Source organism: Aspergillus versicolor (assembly GCF_001890125.1).
Source record: "Aspergillus versicolor CBS 583.65 unplaced genomic scaffold ASPVEscaffold_8, whole genome shotgun sequence".
Taxonomy (NCBI): domain Eukaryota; kingdom Fungi; phylum Ascomycota; class Eurotiomycetes; order Eurotiales; family Aspergillaceae; genus Aspergillus; species Aspergillus versicolor.
In genome coordinates, this window is record NW_024467531.1 from 1,656,175 (window position 1) to 1,673,222 (window position 17,048).

Below are 17,048 nucleotides of genomic sequence, written 5' to 3' on the forward strand. Positions count from 1 at the left end.
CTATCTGTACTCGCGACAATTCCAGGATCCACTGGGTTGTGCCCAAGCTCGGGGCTGGGATGGTCTCGAATGCTACCAACAACAGTGACTTCCGGGTCCCGTTTGGTGGCTTGAAGCAGAGCGGCATTGGGAGACAGCTTGGACAGGCTGGATTGGAAGCATATTGCAACATCAAGGCTGTCCTGATGAACATTACCTAGTTTACTGCATTTCTTCAATATCAAGCCATTCAACATTGAAATTAAACCTGATTGGCTGATTGTAAGAGGCGGACATCTGTGGAGCTTGGCGGCGTAGTTTAATCCTGATTGGCTGTGGAATTGGAGAAGAATGAGCGACAGTGACAGGCGACTATAAGACTGCGACCTTCATCTCATAATTATTCCGTCTCAAATAATTATCTTTGCCCCTCATAATGGCTGGCCAGCTCTCTCTCTTGGCGCCAACAGTCGAGCAACACCCCACCGGTTTCGGCGTGGGAACGGCCACCCCTCGAGTATCCTGGCGATTCCTTGCTGAGAACTGCCCACGCGACTGGCAACAAACAGCATACGAAATTCAGATTGCGCGTACAGATTCAGAAACAGAAACACATTCTGTTACCAGTGATACATCCGTGCTCGTCCCATGGCCAAGCACACCGTTGAAATCTCGGGAAAGCGTTCGCTTGCGGGTACGTTCCTTCGGCCGCGAGGGGCAGGGCCAGGTAGAATCGACAGATTGGTCGCCCTGGACAGACGTTGAGTGCTCGCTACTCCGGAAAGGCGATTGGGTTGCGCTTCCTATTACAGAGCTGAGGGAAGATGTTGTTGACGGGCCATTACGTCCCACTCGCTTCAGAAAATCATTCACTCTGACAGGGAAGGGAACTATCCAGAAGGCGCGGCTCTACATAACAAGTTTAGGAATTTATCGGGCCTTCATCAATGGACAAGAGGTTAGCGACCACTGCCTGTCCCCAGGCTGGACAAGCTATCGCTATCGCCTGAATTATCAGACCCTCGACGTTGCGCCGTTTCTCAATCACGATGGGCCAAATGTCATCGCCATCGAGGTCGCGGAGGGCTGGTATGCAACACGTCTCGGCTTCAAGGGTGGACGAGGGAAGCTATATGGTGACAGACTCGCTGCTATCGCTCAGCTTGAAATTCATTTTGACTCTGATGCTGAACGTTTTTCTCTGGCAACGGACCGCACCTGGACTTGCCAACCGAGCGCAATCGTGAAGAGCGAGTTCTACGACGGTGAGCTCTATGATGCCCGCCAGGAAGACCCCAACTGGAATCGTATTTCTTCCGGTGATAACAGCACCAATTCCTCCTGGGGTCCAGTTCAGGAGCTTGCCTTTCCGTCTGCTACCCTCGTCTCACCCGACGCGCCACCAGTTCGAATCACAGAAGAGATCAGGTCTGCCTCAGTTCAACGAACCCCGTCTGGCAAAACCATTCTTGATTTCGGTCAGAACCTCGTTGGTCGATTGCGCGTCCGCTCGATAGATAAACAATCAGGGAAGCGTCTTGTTCTCACGCATGCCGAAGTGCTGGAACATGGAGAGCTCGGGACTCGACCGTTGCGTATCGCGAAATGCACAGATGAGATTATCTGTGCTGGAACAGAGCTGACCAATTGGTCACCACAATATACATTTCACGGATTTAGATATGTGCAGGTTGATGGCTGGGATCAGGAGCGTGATGGCGACTTGATCACCAACTTTACCGCGCAGGTGATGCACACCGATATGACTCGCACTGGCTGGTTCTCGTGCTCGCACCCTATGGTCAACCAGCTCCATCAAAATGCATTGTGGAGCATGCGTGGGAACTTTGTTTCTATCCCGACTGATTGTCCTCAACGTGATGAGCGTCTCGGCTGGACGGGCGATATCCAGATCTTTGGACCCTCTGCCAATTTCCTCTACAATACTGCTGGCATGCTGGGCGAATGGCTTCAGGATGTAGCCGCCGAGCAGTTTAATGAAGGCAGAGACGGCTGCGTCCCTCCATTTGTTGTTCCAAATGTCATCTCTGAAGAGCTTTGGCCTCCGACGCCCCAGGCGCAGTGGGATGATGTGGTGATCCTGGGCCCGTGGGCTCTGTATCAGTCCTATGGTGATGTCGATATCCTGCGTCGGCAATACAAGAGTATGCTCGCGTGGATTGATAGAGGGATCCAGCGCGGACTTGATGGCCTTTGGGATCCTGAGGTGTGGCAGTTGGGCGACTGGCTGGACCCAACTGCGCCTCCAGTAGAGCCTGGGGATGCGAGGACAAACGGGACATTAGTGGCAGATGCGTTCTTGGTGCGCATCACCTCGGTAATATCACAGATCAGTGGTATCCTAGGAGAAACTGCCGATTCCAGGCGGTTCGCAGAAGACCTAGTCCGGCTACAGAAGACCTTTCAAGCCAAATACATCGCACACTCCGGGCTACTTGTCGGCGACAGTCAAACCGCGCTGAGCCTTGCAATAATGTTTGATTTACATGCTACTCCTGAACAGGTCAAGGTTGCAGCAAACCGTCTGGTTGACTTGGTACGGTCGGCGAAATTCCGGGTAGCCACTGGATTTGCAGGGACTCCGATCATCACCCATGCCCTAACCAAGGGAGGTCATCCCCAGGTTGCATATCGGATGTTGCTAGAGAAAGGTTGTCCATCCTGGATGTATCCTATCACAATGGGGGCAACAACCATGTGGGAACGATGGGATAGTATGCAGCCTGATGGATCGATTAATCCAGGAGAGATGACCAGCTTCAACCACTACGCCTTTGGGTCAATTATCAATTGGCTTCATAGCACTGTAGCTGGTATCAGCCCCCTCGCGAAGGGGTGGAAGGAAATCAAAGTACAACCGATCCTGGGCGGGACTATTGATTCCGCGGAGGCGACGTACAATACCCCCTATGGACGCCTGGAATGCCGGTGGTCCATCCAAGCTAGCAAAGAGTTATTTGTACTAGACCTCTTGATTCCGCCCAATTCGCGAGCGTTGGTCACCCTTCCTAGTGATGATCACTCCAACCAGGCGCTGCAGGGGAGCTGGGTAGGATCTGGGAAACATCACTTCTCGATACCGTTTAACTGGCGCCGATACAGTAGCGATTGGCCGCCAAAGCCCAGAATTCCTTTCATGCGTCGACCACAGCCGGACAGTATTGCATGACTGTATATATTTTAGGTTGTGTAGGTTCATAGAGTAGACTGCAAACCTATAGACCGGTGAATGTGATTGCTTCGCGCATCTGTATAATTGACTGTAGTGGTCCCGTAATATCAGGCAATCCAATCTATCTGAAAGACCGACTATATTGGAATTCGATGCGTTGTGCCCTGATCGTAAACCATCACTGCTGTAATGGTCTCTCCCGCCCGGCGTAATTTGTCTCTCCTTTGTCTCCCCTCATCTCCTCACTTCAAGTTGTCCAACTACCCTTCTCGAAGCAGCTATTCTGCTTTCATTATATTCATTCCATCCCAAGCTTATCCAATGTAGTTACCATTATCTCCAACGGATGAAATTTGCAAGATGCGGCCTAGCTCATCGTGCACCAAGTGCCGGCAAGTACACGCGCAACTCGCGGGATTCTGCCACTGACCTAGGTAATCTAGCGCGGGAAAGAAACGATGCGTAGTCTGGGGTCCAGGGCATCCTTGTGCTTCATGTGCCAGAAAGAAATGGCAGTGTGAGCTGGCCAGCGACTCTTGGAAACCCTCCCAGAATGGGGCCTCCCGTCTCCCCCAACTCAGACCGGTGCCTCAGATGAAGGCCGCTCCTTCTGCCGTACAATCGGTTCAGACAGACACAAGTCTACCGCCGGATTCTGTGTGCAATGAGATTATCGACCTTTACTTTGAGCTCATTGATGAGAAGCAGCTGCTTCTCTTTCATCGCCATACATTTGTTACAGCACAGCGTGCGGGCCATATCCCTCAATTTATTGTGCTCGGAATGATTGCTCTGATGGCTCGGTAAGCTGTCCCTATTCTTTCCGACTGCAGTTTTGGTATTGACAGCCATCCTTTGACAAACAGGTTCTCATCTAATCCTTACTTCGAGAATATCCACCCCTGGCACAGAGCCAAGCGCTGGTTCTCAGCTGCTATGCAGTCTTTCAATGCTCGAACGGAATTGATTGATTTACCTGCCCTGCAGGGATGCATTTTACTGTCCTTCGTGGCACTTGCAGAAGGTGATTCCGCCCAAGAGGCACTACTGTCGTCTCAGGCTATCTGTATGGTGCGAATGCTGCGCTTGCCGGAGAGCCTAAGCCCGGACCCCATCCAGCGAGAGGTGGAAATTCGAAGTGAGTCCGAACGCCGCTCAGGTTATACCTGTCAATCTAACAGCTACATTCAGTCTTCTGGGTTATGTGGATGATGGAAAACTGGCACGCGGCCCGCGCTCTTATTCCCAAGCAGCTCATGACGAGTCCTACTTTTAAGCGTCCACTGGAAGAAGAGGCTTACAAGAAAATGAGACACGACGACCTGCCTGGTGAACAGTCAGAAGCGAGGATCAATGCGTTGGGACTCCGAGAATGCGGCCTGTGGACTTGGATGCTTCCCTTGTCCGAGTTTCATGACCAGGTCATGCGACTGAACGACGAAATAGTTCAGAATACAGTGACCGACGTTGATGTCCGTGGGCGGGTGAGAGAAATATCACAGCAGCTGGACAGGTATCTCCAAAGCCTGCCCGAGCACCTCAAGCACACCGCCGAAAACAAGGAACGACACGCTAGTCGTGGATTGGGACGAGAATTTACCATTCTACAATTGAACTATCATCACCAGTGTCAGATGCTCTATTATCAATTCCTCAACAAGAAGTCCGAGTCACCAGAGGGTGGGACTGATCACGAAGCTGCCATGTACGCGGCGCGGTGCAAAACGCACGCAACGGCTCTTAGCCAGGTGATGTGGGACACCAACTCATGTTCCGGAATGGAATGCCTCTGGTCGCCAGTCAACGGTCATCTACTCGTTGTGGCATCATCTGTTCTATTATACAGCCTTCTTTTCGACACAGACGACGAAAGCATTGCCAGAGCGAAGAAGCTGTTGGAGCAAAATTTCATCATGCTTCTTCAATTTCGGAAGCACTGGTCACTCGTTGAGCTTTCCCTGTCACGTTTAAGAGCGTTTCATCGAGCCTGCCAAATGAACAGTACGCAGAAGAACTTTGATATGGACCGTTGGATGATCTATTTCCTGAATCGTTACGATGCCAACGTATCGGAGCGATATAGTGACGGGGTCTATCTTGAGGCAAATTCCCGTACGGGAACTGATCCTGCTCTATGGGAGGAGTCAACAGGACAGAATTCACCATTGGTGGTGGACTTTTTGGAATCTATGTGACTGCTCGATCGACATCGCACCAGTCCTACTACACCTTTAACATGAAACTGCCGGCTACCTATGCCAATGGAGTCGTCTGATCTTAAAAGGCTCCCACGAAGAGCTAATAAATATATTACCATGCTAAGCTGTTTACCCAACGAGATGAACACTATTTAGGGCCCAGCCGTCTCGCCCATACCGTCATGCCACCCTTTCCTCCCCGATTGGCCCGGAGGAAGTATGGCACATATAGAAGGCTCTTCTCTCCCCCATACTTCCACGGCTTAGAGGCGTACAGGCCGGTCTGTCCCTCGACCAATTCTCTCCCAGTAGCTTTCACTGGAATCACACCCTTTACTGTCGCAATATTGATCGGGTTACCGTCGCTGACAGCGTCGTCTACCAAGCCAACGTGGTCGACGTCCACATCGTTATCCACATCTTCGATGCAGTATACCAAGGGACCGCGCATGATACAAATTTGATCTTTCTCGGTTGCCGGATTAGGATATACCTTGCGCGCCTCGAGTGCGAAAGAAAGATTTACCTCCGCATCCTGCGTTTGAGGAATCCAAAGGTAGCCGTCCCTGATTTCCCCTTCGACCGAGCTGGTATAGCCATCTGCCCAGATCGGGATGCGCAGCGCGAGAGCCGTTGAACCTTGCACCTTTATGTTGACGTCGCCCGACCAGGGCATGTTTGTTTTCTGGGAAACAACCACGTTCGTTCCAGGAACCGTGAACTCACTTTCGATATACAGGTGAATGGCGATGAGATTCTCCTTGAACGAGTATATGAGGGCACCCATCGAGCCTAGCAGCTTGGCGACATTTGGTGGACAGCAGGCCACTTCAAACCACTCGCTCCTTTCCTTTGGATGCCCGGTGTATGTTCGTAATGGGTTTTGATAATAAAATGACCCACCATCCAGGCCCACAGCCCCAAGAAAACCATTGTACAGCGCGATTTCCATCACGTCAGAGTACTTGACATTCAAATCCAGTTGAAGCATTCTTTGACACCAGAGAATCAATGCGAAAGATGCACAAGTCTCAGCGTAACATGTCCCTGACTCTTCGGTATCCCCGAGCACGTATTTAGCGCCGAACCCTTCCCACTGGCGCATGGCCCCAATACCACCCGTGACGTATAATTTCCTTTCCGTCATGTCCGTCCACATTCGGTCGAGTGCTCTTTTCACCTCATTGTCGCCAGTAAGACGGACCAGGTCGGTTGCTGCAATGTAGTAGTACATGGCACGCACGGCGTGGCCCTTGACATCAGCAGCCTCGACGAGGGGTCGGTCAGCTTGGTTGTAGCTATAGTCTCGCGGATGCTCAAACCAGGCCTTCATTTCGCCACCAAAATGGTCATACGGATCCCCACCACGGGCTTTGGCCTCGTGGTCGAAATACGTCTCACCGTTGGCATCCCTGTGGCCTCGCTCAGTGATGAAATATTTGGCGAGTTTCAGCAGAACGGGCTCTTCGCACAGCTCATATAGCCTTAGAAGGCCGATCTCGATCTCCTGGTGTCCTGGATATCCCCTCTTCTTTCCTGGTTCGGAGCCGAAGACCGAGTCGACATGCCGGAGTGCTTTCAATACCGGTTCCAATAGTCGTCCGCTATTCGTGAGGGTCTCGTATGCAACGCAGGCCTCGGTCAAGTGGCCTAGGCAGTATAGCTCGTGCATATCCCGCAGATTCGTCCATCGTTTATCGATACCTAGGACGGTATAATAGGAATTGATATATCCGTCAGGGTGCTGGGCTGCCCTGATCATGTCCACGGCTTCTTCCACTGTAGCCATCAACTCTTCATCCATGCTCTTTATGAGAAAGTAGCAGGCGGCTTCAACGATCTTGTATATGTCACTATCCCAAAATGGCTGCAAATTGTCAGAGTCTATTTCCCAATTTGGTTGTCAGGTAACATACATGGGGCTGGATCTCGTGGCCTTCTTTCCACGTCAGGCAATACCAATGGCCTAAGGACTTCTGGGCCTTGATGATGGCCGGAATCGTTTTCTCTCTGGAGCAGCGTTGCATCTGCGACCAGAAGGCCGACGTGATGTCGACACTGCGAACAGGCACCTGCTGGAAGGACATGATTCCTAGGATGTTGGGTTGGATAGACAAATTCGTTTGACTATCGGTAGGGGTTCAAGTCGCAGGGAACATCGGGGCATTAAAAGGTATCTCTCCGGTTTTAAACCTTTGTCGACGTCGTCCTTGTGCTAAGGTCTGCCATTTCTCAGTAAACTAACCGCAGTGGGGCCCGCGCTCTCCTGAATCCACAAGCTGCCTGTAGACAAAGCCCCATGGGATATTTAGCCGTCAGCTGCATAGATAATGGCTTCGCACCCGGGGTCGTTCCGTACCGGATGATATTCTTTCCCCGCATCAACCAGAGAGTGTCGGGGCTATCCTGATCTGATTGGTTGCTGTGGCGGAATTGGTCCTGCATTGACCACCTTGAACATCTGCGGAATACGTTACTGTGCGCTACCAGGGACAGGGAGACTAGTACTGCCTTTCTCTATAGGTTAATGTTGAGGGCATTGTCAGTGCCCAATACGGCCGGTTTATTTATCGGTTAATCAAAACTCCCATGCACGAACGCAATTTCTTGAAAAAAAAAAAAATAAATTGCTATCAACTACCTATCTGCACAGTTCTTTGCGCTATTACGATCACTACCAATATACCGAATCATAAAAGCCTGCCGGCTCACTCCACATTCTCCCGATGCTCCAATTCCTCCTTGGATAAGTAGTCCCCACCATGCGCGAATTCTGTGGACTAGTCAGTGTCTGCCAAAGAACGGATGGGTATAACATACGGTCAACATGAGTGGACTTGAATTTCCTCGCTGGTACACGATGAGTGAAGAGCAAGTCGATTTCTCCAAAGGTCCGGTCCTTAGTTTCTGGCAATCGGAACCAGCACCATATGTTGCAGAGTAAATTGGTGCCCGCGTAGAAGAAGGCCGCTTTGGCTCCCCAATTCCACGCTGTTCACGGTCAGACCTGCCTTGGCCAGGGAAAATACCAGGGTCGACTTACATGTTGGTGAAAGCATACGAGGCGTGACAGAGTTGGAGAAGATGCTGGTCAGATTGTAGACGAACCGCCCAATAGTGATTGTCTTATACCTCAGGCGCCCAGATGGTGTTTCCGCCACAATGGGGTAGCATGTCGGTCCGATTGCAATCATATTGCATAGTGTGGATATCACCAATATGATTCCAATCGCGAGCTGGGCATCCTTCCCGGGACCCCAGGAGAGACCTCCGATGGTGACAAGGCAAAAGAACATGAAGGTCAAGCCGCTTATGTAGATCGTCGCTCTCCCAACATGTGGGAAGAGGAACCAGCAAATGATCCCACCAACGATATAGCAGGCCGATAATGAAATGTTGATGTTGAACGCTTGCAGCTCGCTGAAACCCGCGGCTTGGAGAAACACCACCGAGTATCCGAGAATGGCATTCCCACAGAGTATCTGGGCGGCCCAGACGACGCAATTCTGGAAAATCAAATTACTTTTTGCTTGGTTATAGACGAAGTGATGAGTTATCTCACGATCTCTGTCCTCCGCAAATTAGTTCCCTTGAAGCACTCGAGGAAGCTTGCATTGGCCGTTTCGGACCTTTCCATCTCTGTCGTGTACTTGATATACGCCAGGGTCTGTTCAGCTCGTTCTTCGCTGTCCGGCATGTTTTGATACAGACGCATTAGGCTCCGCCTTGCTTCGTGGGGTTTATCCCTACGAACGGAGTTCCATGGAGACTCTGGCGCAAAATATGCGCCGATAAATAGAGGAATGGGCCAGACCCATTGCAGAATAAATGGAAGTCGCCAGCCCATGTCACCCTCTAGCCCAGCCACGGCGCGGACAACCCCGGATGAGAGAAGGATTCCACCACCCCAGCACATACAAACATATGCTGTGACGTATGGTCTGAGAATAGTAGGCACGACCTCGGAAGCATACGTAGTCGATAGTGTCTATGGACTATTAGTCGGAAACCCAGCCCGAATTCTGGCGACATACCTGAAATACACCCCAGGATATACCGCAAAACGCCTCTCCAAAGGCCAGAACTTGAAGCGATGGAGCGAAAACAGGAATGAATATTGCCACTGCCATCCATCCCATGAAGAACATCATAGTAGGCCGGCACCCAAACCGGTCCTGGCAGGTTGCGTTAACGATGAGGCCTGCAAGCTGGCCAACGAGGGCTGAGTTTGAAAGACCAGACTGCCACGCAGCTGGAATCAATTTCTTGTCTGAGGCGGGGTCGTATACACCGAATCGCTCTTGGAACTGGCTTTGCCCATAAAAGGATGTTATCTACTGCGAGTCAGCACTAGCTTGCTTCAAACAGTAAGGGGTCAACTCTCACAATAACAAGATCATAACCCTCCATGACTAGGCTAGTCGAAAGAAACATGGCCCAGAAAACGGCCTTTTTGTATTTGCTCACGGCCTGCCGGATTGTTAACTTTCGGTCGGTCTCATCGCTTTCTTGGGCCTGTCGGATGAGATCCGTTGTTTGCCCTTCTGCCCTCTGCAGCTCAGCGACCTCGCGGTCGGATGGGACAACACGTTGGGTTGTCATGTTTGGGCTGGTGTCCGGCCGAATATGTCCTGGGATTTCGCTTGGAAAGTGAAGCTCGAGGTGGCCTCTGCGAAGTCCCCAGTGGGCTCAGAGTAGAGTCGACTCCAGGGTTATATATGGCAGAATTGAGTGGAAACATGGTTCGATCCGCTGCACGGTTAATTGAGTAGCCTCACTTTGGCAAAAGACCGACGGGAACAGCAAGGACAAAGCAACAAGAGCAACTTGTGGAGTAATCGGGTCCTATATCAAACCTGGAGAAGTGGAGGCGGGTGGATTGTAGTGCGTGCGGGGAAGTGAATCCCGACAGTTCTGGCCACTCATACAACAAAAGCCCCGACACAAAGAAAGTATGAAAGACAAGACCTCTAGCTCATTCTCAGGGCAGTCCTGATAGTGGGGAGGTCACCGAGTCTGCTATGACATGGGGCCATGGATACACTTAGGCAGTCTGGAATTCAAGGGGTCTTCTGCGAGTGATGGGCTCCGCTTCGCTCCTTGGGGAGGCTATATGACAAGCTCGAGGCATATCTTCCACACACAGATCCATTATCTCCCTACACTCGTCATTTATTTCTGCCCCGTGCTAGACGAGCAAGGCTACCAGTTCTCCATGACCATGTCTCACGGCAAGTGTTCGTCCATTGTCCGATCTAACATTGACGTTTGCTCCCCCGTCAAGCACCTGGCCCTCGAAACCCTGTCCCTCAAACACATGAAACCTAACATCAGTACCTGCAGCGTTTAGCGCCACGGATAGTTCAACTGTCTGACGGATGTCCCCATGTCGATGAGCGTGGAGAAGCAGGAACGCGCGGGCATTGGGCGCGTGGGCATGATAAGTAGGTGACATGGCAGTTAGTCGCTTCAGATCGGTACCGAACCTATATATCATGTTCTCCACAATCGGGCCCGGATTATCGAGAAGCTCAGCCGCTGCATTGTAGTTGGAGCCGTCCAGGGTGATGACGGCTTGTATAATAGAAATACTGGTTCCCGCTCGCTCCAGGTAGCTCGAATCAGTTCCTAACAGAGTGACAACGTGGGCGCCGGAACTGTGCCCCATTAATATAAGTCTTTCAGAATCAATGTCGAGTCTAGTCTCGTTTCCTACTAGATGGCTGATCGAGTTGGCCACGTCTTGTACCTGCTCTTCCACCGTTACAGAAGGGATGAGCGTATAGTTGACCGTAGCGAAAGTATAACCTTTGTCAATGAAATAGCCAACTTTGGCGGACCCAATAGAGTCTAAATAAGTCCCTGAGCTCAAGCTTCCCCCGTGAACGAAGATGATAATCGGAGCTTTGGACGATTTGGGTGATTTGACTGGATTGGCCTTCCAAAGCGAAGAATCTGGGGATCTGCCTTTCCATATGCCATGTCGGTACCTCCGCTAGGCTGGTCGGCGTTGATTTCAGACATGACCTCGTTGACCCTGGGCAGCGTAAACTCGTCTGTTGTCTTCTGGAAGATCTCGCGACCTTTAACCTCATTTTCTCTAGCCGCCACGACTATAGGGGTCAGCGTAGCCGACAAGCTGGCTGTGGAATCGGAATTTACGTCCATGACCACTGTTGATGAAGGAAGGAGAAGAGTATTGGGTGGAAATATTGCCCTTGAAAAAAGCGAGGCGAACCAGGCAGCACCCTGGTGTACGCGGTATACTAATTATTCGCCATAATGAACTAATTTTGCAGAGGTACGGCCCGCCCTCTAGGAACCAGCGAGAGCGGGAGGGCCCGACTGCTAGCGGGCGGGCTACATTGGTTAATTTGAGGTATCGAAATAAAAGATATGAACTATATCCTAGCCCTGGTTAAGAAAGTACTCTGCTTCTATATCTCCTTACTGTTACACTACATTCTCCCACATCCTCGTCTTTCTTCCCTAAACCTGACGACTAATTCAATGAATAATAGAGACCCAACCCTCTTCATAAAACCCCGGGAATTCCAAACCGAGCAGTGGCGAGGTGGTTCCGAGAAACACTGGAATCAGTTTCTATCTGGGTACAGGTCCTGTATGTGCCCCGGCATGGTCGACTCTCCTCATCGCTTGATTTCTCAGGCGCTGTAATCTACCAAATTCCGGGAAATATTTCCGCAAGCCTCTCCTTCTGTGGGGTGACCGACCAAGCCTGAGGGCAAAGGTTCAGCAAGATTATGGTGCCTAATAATCATATTTTTCTCACAGGAGCCTAAACCTGCACCCTATTATTACTAGAGTAATAGGCTGCCTTTACAGAAGATAATAACAGGCATATACTACTAACATTACCACTGCGGCTGTCTCTAGTAGGAGTCCAGCAGCTCTCGCAGTAGATATATAACAAGACTAAGAGAGTGTCAGCATATAATGCAATTAGAAAGACGGTCAGATAACCACTAGTGGCCTTTTTGGTCGAATGGTAATTTTTACCATTTCGATAGAAAGCGCCCCAGGTTAGGACTTTAGATTATAAGAATATCTACAAGAATTTCTCTAGTGATCGATATCTCTGTGAGCATGAGCGGACGCTTTGGTTAAGAAAACTGGAGCCATCTACTGTAATGGTTGAGCAAGCAAGCTCTGATGGTTAGTTGGTGTAGAGGCATAGGCAATCCAGCGAGTGCAGTGGCAGGGAAAAGCGGACTCGACGCATCTACCGTCCTAGGCCTGGTAACGCCGACGGCTTTATGCGTTACTCCTTTTCATTTGGATATGATTCCAAAGTACAAACAATATTCTTCTCACATGTATCTATGGGGCGGTGCTAGAACATCGGAACAAGGCTACTATTCAATATGGGATGCTTTCCACAAGGAGGTATGGGTCTGGGCCTCGTTCTAGTTGGCCGTAAAAATACTCTCCATCGTCGTCGTCGTAATGTTAAACCATGCGGTGAGAGTCCAGCCCTGAGCCTAAGCTTAGCGCTGACGCCTCCTCTGGTTTACACCGTAGTCCCTGACGACACTCGTCAGGAAAGCGGGATGGAACCACCCATAAGGACTGTTGGCCTGGGTTGGAAGTGTCTTCCGATAGGTCGTGCGCGGGCTCTTTCTCCCGGTGTGGATAATAATCGGGCAAAAACACACTGCAAACTACGTACCCTCTTAGCCTAATGAATTCCTTTTGCACGTTCATAAGGCCTCATGTTGCTTGTCCCAGCCCCGAGATGGTCCGCAAGCCCCGATGGCGGTGGAAAAATAGTCGGATGGATTACACTCCGCGACGCGTAGGTATTTGGGGGCTGAAGGAAGCCATTGACCTCCACCTCGCAAGCCACGAAGCACTAGGTAAGAGTGCTTTGTGGAGCGGATCGGTGCAGCCAGATTCGCTTATCAGGTTCTTCTTGAGCAATGTTCACCTCCACTTGGATGCAGCTCCCTGCAGCCTTTTCTGTAGAACTGAGTGCTTAAGTGGGTCAGTAAAGGGTTTAATTTCATAGCCAACTCTTGCTGATCTGCAAGGGCAAAACAGACTGGTGGTTCACACCTATTTTGCGCTCTTGGTTTTGTCTTCCTGTTATATTAGTTAGACTTTGTATGGCAAAGGGTGATGTAGGAACAAGGAGCAGGGTTAGCGTAGGTAATTCAAGGAAAGTACCTATCTCATCACTTCTACGGAACCCAGGCCATAGCTTCAACGCTGCAACGAGACAGCGATCCCTTGATATCCGGGGATATTATTCGTCCTTTCCCGTAAGCCAGTATTTGGGGGGACCTTTCAGGATGCGCTGATCTCTGAGAAAGTTCATTGTCCGGAGATCTACTACGTGGTAAATATACAGGCCTTGGCTGGAACGAGGGCTATAAAGAGCGCTTCCTCCTCCCCTCAATGTCTACTCACAATCATCTTCTCATCATCTGAATCACTGAACAACTCCAACCCAACTCTCTTCAATCCCATCTTCCACCGACAAAATGGTTAAGCTTAGCATCCTCTCCATTGCCTCCGTGGCTGCCTTTGCCTCTCTTGGTGCGGCAAAGAACTGCCAAACCCAGTTCAACTACTGTTCCTCGGCCCTTCTCAGCAGAGGTTAGTGAGCCAAATTATATCATTAAGTAATGATAAAGCTAGTTACTGAGTTGATAATCAGGCAACTATGACACCCAGATCCGGAACGCGGTTGCAGACGCCGAGGACGACTTCCCTGGCGTGACCAGAGACAACGCCCTGTTCGAGTGCCTGGGAGGCTCCAACGGCGAAATCAAGGTCATCCAGAAGTGCGGATACCAGTGCAAGAACGGAGGCGACGGCCACACCGACAGCTGCTAAAGACTTAGCATAATTTGGTTGTAACTCTCTTGGGTTCTAGGGTTTGCCCGCGGATTGTGTCTGCTTTAATGGACGATTTCGGCATTACTCTGTATATAGCCCAGCCGCTCTTTATTAGGCGGTTTCAGACCTCGCTAGGATCAAATTAATAAGGATTGTGTTTAACCATGATTAGTAAAGATTCATGGCAGATGTAGGAGTTGCTTGAATCAGCCCAAGTGCAAAAGTCTGAGCGGCGCGCGGCTTTCTTATGGGTAAGTATAACAAACAAGACAAGATTTACTCAGGTTGTCTATACAGCCATGAATATCGCGGGACTAGTTTGTGAATCCGGGCTGTTAACTCCCCACAGCATGGACAGTTTCACAAATACATATAATAATTTCTATTATCAAAAGGTGACAACCCATAATCAGGAAAGGCACCAGCAGCTAGGATTCCGTGACCCTCCTCCCTGACTTACAGTGGAAATCTTCGGGGTCTGGGACATAATTAGTTTCCATAAACCTGATTCAATTGGTCTCAAGAGCGGCTTGAGTATTACAATACACTGCTATAAAAAATTAATCTGGTATACATTTTATACACTTATGCTGGACAAAGAGAGATGTAGCTTTCAAGCAACACGATGGCTCCAACTGGAGGTTGCAAGGGGTCGAAATCTGCTTCAGGTGTGGTTCTCTGGGCTATATTCATATTTAGCTTCTAGGATGTGAACCGCCGTCCATATCTACTCCCTCGCAGTGACTCCGAGGGTTCAGACTCTGACGAATCAAACGGAGAACTCGATACTTCATCCCCGGTTGATATTACTATCGCTGGTGATCCCTGCCCTCCAGGTATCGCAATTCCGGCTGTAGAAACCGACGATGCTGAGGGGCTGCGCCTTGTAGAGCCATGCTGATTAGGGACTTCCAAGGTATCACGGCGCCGTCGGGGTGGACGAAGATCTTGACAATCCACTGAAGCAGGTCCTTCCTCTTGTCGAGACGACGCTGGGAATGGAGAGGGGGACCGCGAACGCGTGGACGCCCTGGAAGACCGCGGTTGCGACGTTGTGGAGCTGCGCTCCCCGTCCCTCCATGAAGCTATACTGATGGTTGAACCGACACGCGAGAGAGTGAGGTTACCATTGGAGTCTCGCCTGGGGTTATATTGTTCACGGATTTGCTGTAGTGTTCGGTTCCTCTGCGCCTCGGCCGGTATCTCAGGGAAGTCTTGTGCACGGCCTATCTGGAAGTCGTAGTCCGTGAGACGGTCGTGGGCGGCGATGCTGAGGGTCGTTGCGAAGCGCATCAGGGCTCGGTTGATCCCACGGCGGTTGCCAATATCAGGGGTTTCACGTCGCGCTGGGTGGGTATGGGCAGGCCCGGGGGTCGTTGTGGTCGTCGCGATTGATCTCGATTCGTTGTCGACCGGGGTGGACTGTCGTTTTACACCGTCCACATTATGGCAGGTGCATTTACAAGCAGAGCTTTGCTCTCGATCGTCGGCGGTAAGAAACAGATACAATGAACCGAATATTGCGAAGCCTGCGCCTACAATCGGCGCCCACTGGCCGATGCTGGCTATGGGCTCGGTTCCATGGTCTACCGGCTTACTGAAAAAGTTCTTTTCTCCCAGGATCAGAATGGCTAGCACTGCTGCTGCGAATACTGGGGCTTCCACTGTGCTCAGAACCGTCCGTACCAGGCCGTTGATTTGCAGCATCTTTCCCACAGTGGCCCCGTTGGTACCCGTAATGGGCTCATCCCGTGGATCTGACTCGGTCTCGACATTGACGTGATTTTTCCAGGTCTCTTGAAGGATCAAGGACCAGAAGTATAAGATGGATATTATGGCTGGGATACAGCAGGCGGCAGCCAGTAGTGTTGTGGCGCCGAACGTGAGCTTCTTTGGTGCGGGAATCACGAATATTTCATTCGTTGCTCCGAGTCGTATGGGCGAGAAGGGACCTTCCTCGGTGGAACAGCGCAGGCTGCAGTTAGCACCCTCGTAGGGGAACTGGGATACATCGCTGGATAGTGGGTTCCCTGCGTTGTCATGAGTGCACATCGACGTCTCAACCCGAAAGAGCTCGACGGTGATACTCAGCAGTCCTAGAATTTCAGTCAGACGTGTCGCAATATTAATGTTTCTTCAACTCACCAGCAAGAACAAGGCCAGTCCACAGAAAGATGATATTCCGACGCGGGTCCTTGAAGTATGTGCCAGACATCCTTGCAGTAAGGGGAGCAGTCAGGATTCCAATCGAGCACAGCTGGAAGGCCCCGTATACATCCATATCAATCGCACCATCAACATGTATTGCGGCGAGGACGATCCCATGTACGGCCGCGATTGCCGGGAAGAGCAGAGCACCGGCTAGGCAGGCATTTCTCAGCCACTCTTCTTTTCTTGCGAATACGCAGGCAGCGATAAGGACGTAGTATCTCGAGAAAAATGTCAGTGACTGCCAAATAAGAAACAGTTACGAGACATACAGGACTCTTGTACCAGGCCCGTACTGGCCAGATACTGGCCACGCACAGACGACTTCGAGGCCGATGTCCGTGGCATTACCGGGAGAAGGAACATCTCTGGGGACTTGGAGATGTGAGGGAACAACAAGAGGAGGCATCGTTCATCATCCGCCTGCCATGGGCGTAGAGACGTGAGAGCAGATGGGGCTTGCATGGGTCTGGATGAGAGGCGAGAACTTGGTCTGGGGAAAGTCTGGACCCGTAAAGAAGTATATATACCGCGCTGAAGTAGGGCAGCCAACAGAAACCCTCGACAAGCCCGGGCAAGAGAAAAGGGTCCGCTAGGGGGTCATCATG

General features: G+C 50.9%; 6 protein-coding genes across 6 annotated transcripts; 2 read left to right on the forward strand and 4 right to left on the reverse strand.

The window, feature by feature from the left end:
- Window positions 1-415: 415 nt before the first annotated feature.
- On the forward strand, window positions 416-5,367 carry ASPVEDRAFT_136819 (uncharacterized protein; the record flags this gene model as incomplete). The annotated part of the gene is made up of 4 exons (XM_040807331.1): window positions 416-3,081; window positions 3,616-3,975; window positions 4,039-4,310; window positions 4,364-5,367. The coding sequence occupies 4 exons, from the start codon at window positions 416-418 to the stop codon at window positions 5,365-5,367; spliced, it is 4,302 nt and encodes a 1,433-aa protein (XP_040671028.1).
- Window positions 5,368-5,419: 52 nt separating this feature from the next.
- On the reverse strand, window positions 5,420-7,684 carry ASPVEDRAFT_64397 (glycoside hydrolase family 127 protein). The gene is made up of 2 exons (XM_040815725.1): window positions 7,287-7,684; window positions 5,420-7,237 (listed from the first exon to the last, which is right to left on the reverse strand). Exons 1-2 carry the CDS (start codon window positions 7,455-7,457, stop codon window positions 5,519-5,521), a joined length of 1,890 nt encoding a protein of 629 aa, XP_040671029.1. The 5' UTR covers window positions 7,458-7,684; the 3' UTR covers window positions 5,420-5,518.
- A 310-nt stretch (window positions 7,685-7,994) lies between these two features.
- Window positions 7,995-10,160, reverse strand: ASPVEDRAFT_198273 (putative MFS alpha-glucoside transporter). The gene is made up of 6 exons (XM_040809252.1): window positions 9,757-10,160; window positions 9,405-9,704; window positions 8,933-9,358; window positions 8,414-8,897; window positions 8,191-8,361; window positions 7,995-8,143 (listed from the first exon to the last, which is right to left on the reverse strand). The coding sequence occupies exons 1-6, from the start codon at window positions 9,970-9,972 to the stop codon at window positions 8,079-8,081; spliced, it is 1,662 nt and encodes a 553-aa protein (XP_040671030.1). The 5' UTR covers window positions 9,973-10,160; the 3' UTR covers window positions 7,995-8,078.
- A 398-nt stretch (window positions 10,161-10,558) lies between these two features.
- ASPVEDRAFT_86621 (uncharacterized protein) lies at window positions 10,559-11,538 on the reverse strand (the record flags this gene model as incomplete). The annotated part of the gene is made up of 2 exons (XM_040817875.1): window positions 10,559-11,298; window positions 11,361-11,538. The coding sequence occupies 2 exons, from the start codon at window positions 11,536-11,538 to the stop codon at window positions 10,559-10,561; spliced, it is 918 nt and encodes a 305-aa protein (XP_040671031.1).
- A 2,336-nt stretch (window positions 11,539-13,874) lies between these two features.
- On the forward strand, window positions 13,875-14,229 carry ASPVEDRAFT_198276 (uncharacterized protein; the record flags this gene model as incomplete). The annotated part of the gene is made up of 2 exons (XM_040809253.1): window positions 13,875-13,989; window positions 14,051-14,229. 2 exons carry the CDS (start codon window positions 13,875-13,877, stop codon window positions 14,227-14,229), a joined length of 294 nt encoding a protein of 97 aa, XP_040671032.1.
- A 705-nt stretch (window positions 14,230-14,934) lies between these two features.
- ASPVEDRAFT_86623 (uncharacterized protein) lies at window positions 14,935-16,849 on the reverse strand (the record flags this gene model as incomplete). The annotated part of the gene is made up of 3 exons (XM_040817876.1): window positions 14,935-16,328; window positions 16,378-16,661; window positions 16,713-16,849. 3 exons carry the CDS (start codon window positions 16,847-16,849, stop codon window positions 14,935-14,937), a joined length of 1,815 nt encoding a protein of 604 aa, XP_040671033.1.
- Window positions 16,850-17,048: the final 199 nt, after the last annotated feature.